Source organism: Calliphora vicina, chromosome 1, assembly GCF_958450345.1.
Source record: "Calliphora vicina chromosome 1, idCalVici1.1, whole genome shotgun sequence".
Taxonomy (NCBI): domain Eukaryota; kingdom Metazoa; phylum Arthropoda; class Insecta; order Diptera; family Calliphoridae; genus Calliphora; species Calliphora vicina.
This window is the reverse complement of record NC_088780.1, coordinates 139,549,766-139,556,917: the sequence shown is the minus strand read 5'-3', so window position 1 is coordinate 139,556,917 and position 7,152 is coordinate 139,549,766. Positions and strand designations below refer to the sequence as shown.

The 7,152-nt window shown below is 30.5% G+C and overlaps 1 protein-coding gene across 1 annotated transcript; it reads right to left on the bottom strand.

The window, feature by feature from the left end:
• Positions 1-1,026: 1,026 nt before the first annotated feature.
• LOC135953163 (cardio acceleratory peptide 2b-like) lies at positions 1,027-6,334 on the bottom strand. Its single transcript, XM_065502888.1, has 3 exons — positions 6,259-6,334; positions 1,378-1,566; positions 1,027-1,279 (listed from the first exon to the last, which is right to left on the bottom strand). Exons 1-3 carry the CDS (start codon positions 6,332-6,334, stop codon positions 1,056-1,058), a joined length of 489 nt encoding a protein of 162 aa, XP_065358960.1. The 3' UTR covers positions 1,027-1,055.
• Between the last annotated feature and the right edge of the window lie 818 nt (positions 6,335-7,152).

Genomic DNA, 7,152 nt, shown 5'->3' with positions numbered 1-7,152 from the left:
TAAAATTTTTTTTCCGATTTTGACCCATTGTAGGTCCAACTTACTATGGTCTTATATATTTCGTTGCAAATATCTTCGAAATATCTATCATTAGATATCCATATTGTCTCTGTTAATGTCTTAGTAATCCAGATATAGGTAAAAATAGGTAAAAAATCGAGGTTGTCCTGGTTTTTTCCTCATATATCAGCCATTTGTGGACCGATTTTGCTGATTTTAAATAGCAAGCTTCTCGAAAGCATGTCTGACAGAATTATTGGAGATTTGGATCCCGAAGATATCTGGGGTCTTCAGAAAATTGATTTCAACAGACAGACAGACGGATATGGCTTAATCGACTCCGCTATCTATAAGGATCCATAATATACATATATACTTTATAGGGTCGGAAATGAAAAATGTAGAAATTACAAACGGAATGACAAACTTATATATACATTTCTCACGAAGGTGAAGGGTATAAAAATATATTACGACATTATGACAATATGACTTAATAGTAGACCGTTTGAATCCCCCAAATATATAGTTATTATGTTTTACAATTTGTCTTATGTTATTAACGCATTAAATAAACAACACATTTATTTAAGACTCTCATTAAATATGATCAAAATGATATATAAAAATGAAAGCCTATACCAGCCCATTTTTATTTTTACTCATTTGTTTATTTATACTTTATTTAAAAGGTTTGTTTTAGTACATATTATTTATTTAAAACATAAAGCTTAATATTTATGGTTTATTTAATATTTGTTTTTTTACAATGATGTTTATTAAAATGAAAAAAAATCCCTTTTCAAATACTATTAACACTTTAGTATACATCTTTAACCAAATTTATTTTTTTAAATATAGAACATGTTCTGGAATATTTATACATAGATTTACATAAAAGTCTTTTACTAAACTTAACAAAAACTAATTTTTTAAAATTATTTTTATTCATATTTCGGTACTTAAAAGCCAGTTGGTGAGTGTCATGTGTGCATTGGGAATAGCCAATGTTGTCTTTGGATTTTGTTTGTTGTTTGCTTAGAGGCCATAATAAATTAATATTCCTCTTTTTGTCCTGAAGATTTGTCAAACTGTTGATTATCAACACTACGTTTGCCCAAACGGGGACCAAACCATACTCCTGTGGTGGCACTGGGTCCCGCACGCTTATCCAATGACTTCTGCGAGGCCAAAAGTCTGGCCCATTTGCGTACTTCAGCATCACTATAGCGTGGATACACAACCATTCCAGCACTTTTGACATCAGATTTGGGATATTCTAGTTGTAAAACAAATTAAACAAGTTAATGTTAATATATTCTACATATTGTTGTTTTAAGTTTCAATGCTAAAACATTACTAAAATACAATACAAACCTTCATATTCATCAAAGGAAGAAGTTGGATATAAAATATCCAAGGCAGCGACAGCAGCTGCTGCCGCATTTTCAGCATTTACATCTGCCTTATGCAAATTGTTGATATTTAATGTTGGATCGCTGCGGCCTACGCGGGGAGAAGGATAAAGGCCGTAAGTGGCACGACGAGTTTTGGTTTGTTCAAGTTCTATAGAAATAACAAAAAGAGAAAAAACACACAAATAAGAATATGTTTAATATGCTGGCTGTACATTTGTCAAATATTCAAATTATATTGTGGAATTTTATGGCGATCATTTTTGTGGAAGATCTTAGGTCTCTAGCTCCTCTCTTCAGGGGTCAATTTGACCCTTTTTTCGAGAAAATCCCAAAAATTTTAAAGGATTACAATATTCCACGAAATTTTTTGCCGGAAAATTTCAGTGGGAGTCACCAAAGATACCAAAGTTGTAAATAAAGCTCTTTACGCTTAATTAGTAAAATTACACGCCATCTTAAGTTTCACCTTTTTATGAGAGTTTAACTATTTTCAGATAGGGGGACTAGGACCGTTTCTAAACAAATTCAATAAACTTAGTTCTTGGGGCAATAGAAAAGTTTATGCCAAATTTTGTCGAATTCTCTTTAAAATTGCGAACTTTTGGACGGACATCGCTTAATCGACTCAAAAATTGATCCTGAGCAGATTGGTGTACTTTAAGGTGTACAATATTTTTGCACGTTACAAACATCAGAACTAACCCAATATACCCTCCCCACTAAGGTGGTGTAGAGTATATAAATTGGTTTTAGGGGGAGCACTTTCCTTCCACCCGTAGTTCCGCCCTTGTATTTACTGCAATACAATTACTTAATTATGTTCTAACAGAGTTTACAGAGCAGAGTAATGAAGACATTAATCCTATTGTAGTGAAGCAGTCTATGGCGGAAATCAAAAATATTACTACCCTTCACTACTTATAGACTGAAATTTTAATTCATTATTGCCTTTAAAAAAATTTAAGTTGATTTTAAATTGGATTTAATTGGATTAAATATGGATAGATTGAAACAAAGTCTTATTCACAATAGTATAGTTCGTTACAATTATTTTAGTATAACCGTTTATTACATTTTATAAATTTCAGTTATTTTTAGTAGAGTTTTTTGGTATAAAATCGTTCAATTAAAAAAAAAACCAAATGAATAAAGAAAATATATTTGAAATCAATTTGGATTAGATTTGAGCTAACAAAAATTAAATCATTACAAATTTATATGAATTTCGTAAACAATTACATAGTTATATATCAAATTATATGTCAGCCATTACTAAACTACTTCTAAGTAATGTAGATGGTATGAAATAGTCATAGAAAAGGAAGTTGTTCAGTAATTGCATGTCATTATCAAGTTTTTGTTGGGTATATATGTATGTATATTAAAGTTAATTTCAAAAATGTTCACCACCACAAGGAGTGAAAATTTTCCAAAAAAAGGACGCCATTATTTTTATTTACGCAAAAATCTTTAGAAAAATGATGATACCCGAAAAACAAAAGAAGTGAATTGGTTACAAACGAACTCTAATGTATATATAATAGTAATAGCTAAGCTTTATTTAAAGCAAACAACCTTATAACTTTAAATAGGTAGTTGTCAGGATTTTGATTTAAGTTTATTATTTCGTGAAATTGTTTTCAAATATGACTATTACAATAAACTAAAACTATAACATGATTCCTCAAATCAAGAAAAAGCAAACAATATAAATAACATAAAAACATATGTTTGTGCTTTATTCTATGATGGACTATTAAGTCATAGCAATCAATCGCTCCTTAGGCTAATAATATATTCACCACCTCAACCTAACTTTTTTGTACAAAAACCCACTTACTTATAAACATTTTGTCAACTCCTTTGGGTTTTCTGCCATAAACACAGTTAAATGTTGCAAAGAATTTAAAAACAAAAAAATCTTAAATCTCTTCTAATTTATTTAAATTTGTGTTACAGTATAAAAATTTACATAATTTCTCAATATCTCTGTTAAGGGACATTGGAGCTTATTTTGCTATTATCACAACGTAAATTGTTTTAAATTATTTTTATATATTGTACCTATCCCGGTAGAAAAAGTTTAACTTCCCTATTGTTTTTCATTATTTTAATATTTTTCTAATTTTGCAAAGATATTTGAAAAAAAAAACAGCAAGTAGTATTAAATTGGTAATTGTTAGGTTAACATTTTAATTAAGTTTAGTTCTTTAGTTGTAGCATCATTATTTTCGTCATTTTAGCAATTTTCCTCTGTTTTGTTCAGTTTTTTGAAGCATACATCTAGGGTGATTTAAAAGTGTGTTGGTGTTTGTGTTGATGTATTAGTGTAAATATGAGGTTACTGTGCGTGTTGTTGGAACAGGATATTTAACACCTACTAAAGTCTTTGTGCAATGAATAGTTAGTGTCTCTCTAATCTTCTTTAGTTTACGTTACGTGTCATTTTTGGCAATTATTGAAATCTATGTTTATGTTTTCATATTTACAAACATTCTCATTTTAACATTCAAGCACTGCTATTCTAATAGATCTTGAAATTATAACACATATTTACACTGGTGGACGCCACAGAAAAATGTTTGTAAATTTGTGTACAATTGTAGTATGTAGTTCTTTGTTTTACTTGTACAGGGGACACTATTGAAAACAAAATATCCTCATTACCCAGCTTGAATAAATCTATTACAAATTATCTATAAATAATTTAAAAAAAAAACAAATTGAACGAAGTAAAACATTTTAAATCAATTTTGAATAGTTACACAGAGAAAACAGATTTATGATAGCAACCAAATTTGTTGTCAATCGAATGATTCTACCTTAGTGACCAAATTTTACAGTTGTGGCTACAAAATTTTAGAAGGAGTAACAAAAGTTTTTTTTTTTTTTTTCTTGGACCAGCACTCAGGGGATGACCCCTACTCATGCAAAGCATTGTGTTGGAACTAGGAAAATAGGTTATGGGTGGGAGGATAGAGGGAGTAGTGTTTGTGGACATTAGATTTGAATTTTCCTATATTGAAAGTGACAGGAAAGACTTCAGGAGGAAGATTATTCCACATACGGACAGTACGGCTAAAGAACGAATTTTCTCTGTAATGTGTTGTGCGATCCACTGTCCAGTCGACAACGAATTGGTGAGCCCTTGCCGAAGAACGTGTGTTGCGTAAAAAACTACGGGTTTCGGGAACAAGTTCCCTAATTTCTGCAGAGCACATACCATTGTAGTATCGGTAGAACAGTGAAACACAACCCACATTGCGACGATGTTCCAGTGAGTCAACAGAGCTGGATACCCTACTGTCACCGATAAGCACCTTCGCCCTCTCCTGTACGCGGTCGAGTAACTCCAAAATAGACTTCGAAGCACCGGCCCACACATGAGAGTTGTATTCCATTTTAGGTCAGATATAAGTGGTGTAAGTAGTAAAGAGATCAGATGAAGTGAAGTAATTCTTACACCGTTTAAGGAAACCAAGGCACTAGAATGCTTCTTTCGACACTCGAAAAATGTGTTTTGTCCAGCGGACATCGCACTGAATACTCATGCCTAGAACATCAAGAGCTTCTGATTCCTTAATATTTACACCACCCATGAAAACAGATGGAGCAACATGATCTGTTGTGCGTTTGTGTGTTAACATACAACATTGAGTCTTGCGTGCGTTGAAATCGACTCTATTCGAAATCGACTCTATATAGAGATAACGAATCTGTTATCTCTGTGTATATTTGAATTTGATTATGCATTCATTTTGAATTTTGTAAACAAATACTTATATATCAGTTTATATTAGAGTCATTACCAAACGAATATTAAATAATGCAGATGCTATGAAATAGTCATTGGAAAGTAAGTTGTTCAGTATTTGGAAATCATTAACAAGTTTGTGCTGGTTGATTTCAATGAAACTTGTATTTGTATATTCGATTAATCTACCTAAATTTTATATTTTAAATTGTCCTTTAAGAGGTTTTTAGTCGCTTAGTGGCATGCCAGCGGGTTATATATCAAAATAAATATTTTGTAACTCAAGGCATACAATTTTCTTTTGAGCAAAAAACAAAATTAAGAAAACTATTAACCAAAATTGTTGGTATTTACTTGTTGTTTCTTTGACACAAAATATATATTCAACATTGCTTTTTTAGCATAATTATTAAAATACTTTTAATAATTTAAAAAGGAATGCTATTTTTGACCTAGACTACAAAAAGTATCACATTAATATGATATGTAGCCACTACACGAAATAATGTTAATTAAGGCAGGTGACTGCAGCAACATGTAACAAATTTAATTACAATTCATAATTTATTTATTCGAAAAAACAATTTTATATCTCAATTTCTTAGAGGCAAATATATGAAATATAATCTTAATAGAATATTGCCTTGTATTCATATTAATTAGTCCTGGCAGCTATTACCTAATAGAAATTGGCTTGAACTATTTTTGATATGAAGAAATTTGATACCAACAGTGGACAACTAACTACAGTAGACTATTTATATCTGAAACTTTGTGGAGTGGAATTGGTAGTAAACTGTTGTTGCATAATATATATTCTATCCGTCGTTTCCAGTCTTATGGTGTGGTGTGTAACAAATTTTCTAATTTTTATGTTGTGTCCTGAATTTTATAAAAATAATTATTTTTATACAAAATTTATTTTTTTATAATTTGTTCACTTTACTCTTCAATATTCATTTTGTTTTATTTAATATTTTTTTTTTTTACAAATTGTTATTTATATTATTATTTTTAATTTTTCATGCTGTCAACACTTTCTTAAGAAGACAAATAAATAAAAAGTAATACTAATGATAAACTTACCGGCTTTAGAAAAGCCAACAATGGCCATTACCAATAACGAACAAATAAGAATATCCACACATTGAACAGATGTCATGTTTGATTTAATGTTTTTTTTTAGCAAACGGTTTGAGATATGAAAAAAAATCTATTTTGGTTTAATATCAAGACTATGGCACTCTTTTGTTTTAATCACAATTCAATGTTACTGTTGATATTTTTTTATAAACTAGAGCAGGATGTTTATGGTTGTTGTTTTTTAGTGAACGTTCAAACGAACTATGATTCAAAACTGTTACAAAAATGTCCTTTTATATGAAAATGACAAAAGGTATAGCCCTAAGAAGCGGCATCGTCATTACTACGATACTAGCAACAGCAACCTTATCAACATCATCATTATCATACACATTAATAAATATATGCACGTACATACATACAGATGTAGTATCCCAGCAGTTCCCAGCAGCTAAGCAAGTAGTCAATATAGACAGTAATTGTCACTAATGTCCTATCACTTGGCTGTCTCCAATTTAAATATTTTGGGTCATTTGGCATGTATGTGCTGTTTGTAGTGCAGAGAAAAGACAATTGGTTACTTTATTCATCCCAGGTAATCTAGCGCTAAGACAATTGTCACTTTATTAGTGTCTGTAAGTAATCTATAGTGAACGTTTTGTGAGTAATTCGTACACACAGGGAAAAACTGCAACTTAAAAATAAGAAAGCGTCATATTAACCCTGTAACCAGGTTATTGTTTGAAAAAAAAAATAGAAATACGTTAGAATAAAAACAAACAAAAGCCAAGTGCACATTCCTGTTTATTAAAATAAGTAAATTGTTTGTCTCTTTACACATATTTACCGTTATAACGGGAAAAATAACCAAATAATGCAGCATTGCATACATTTAAC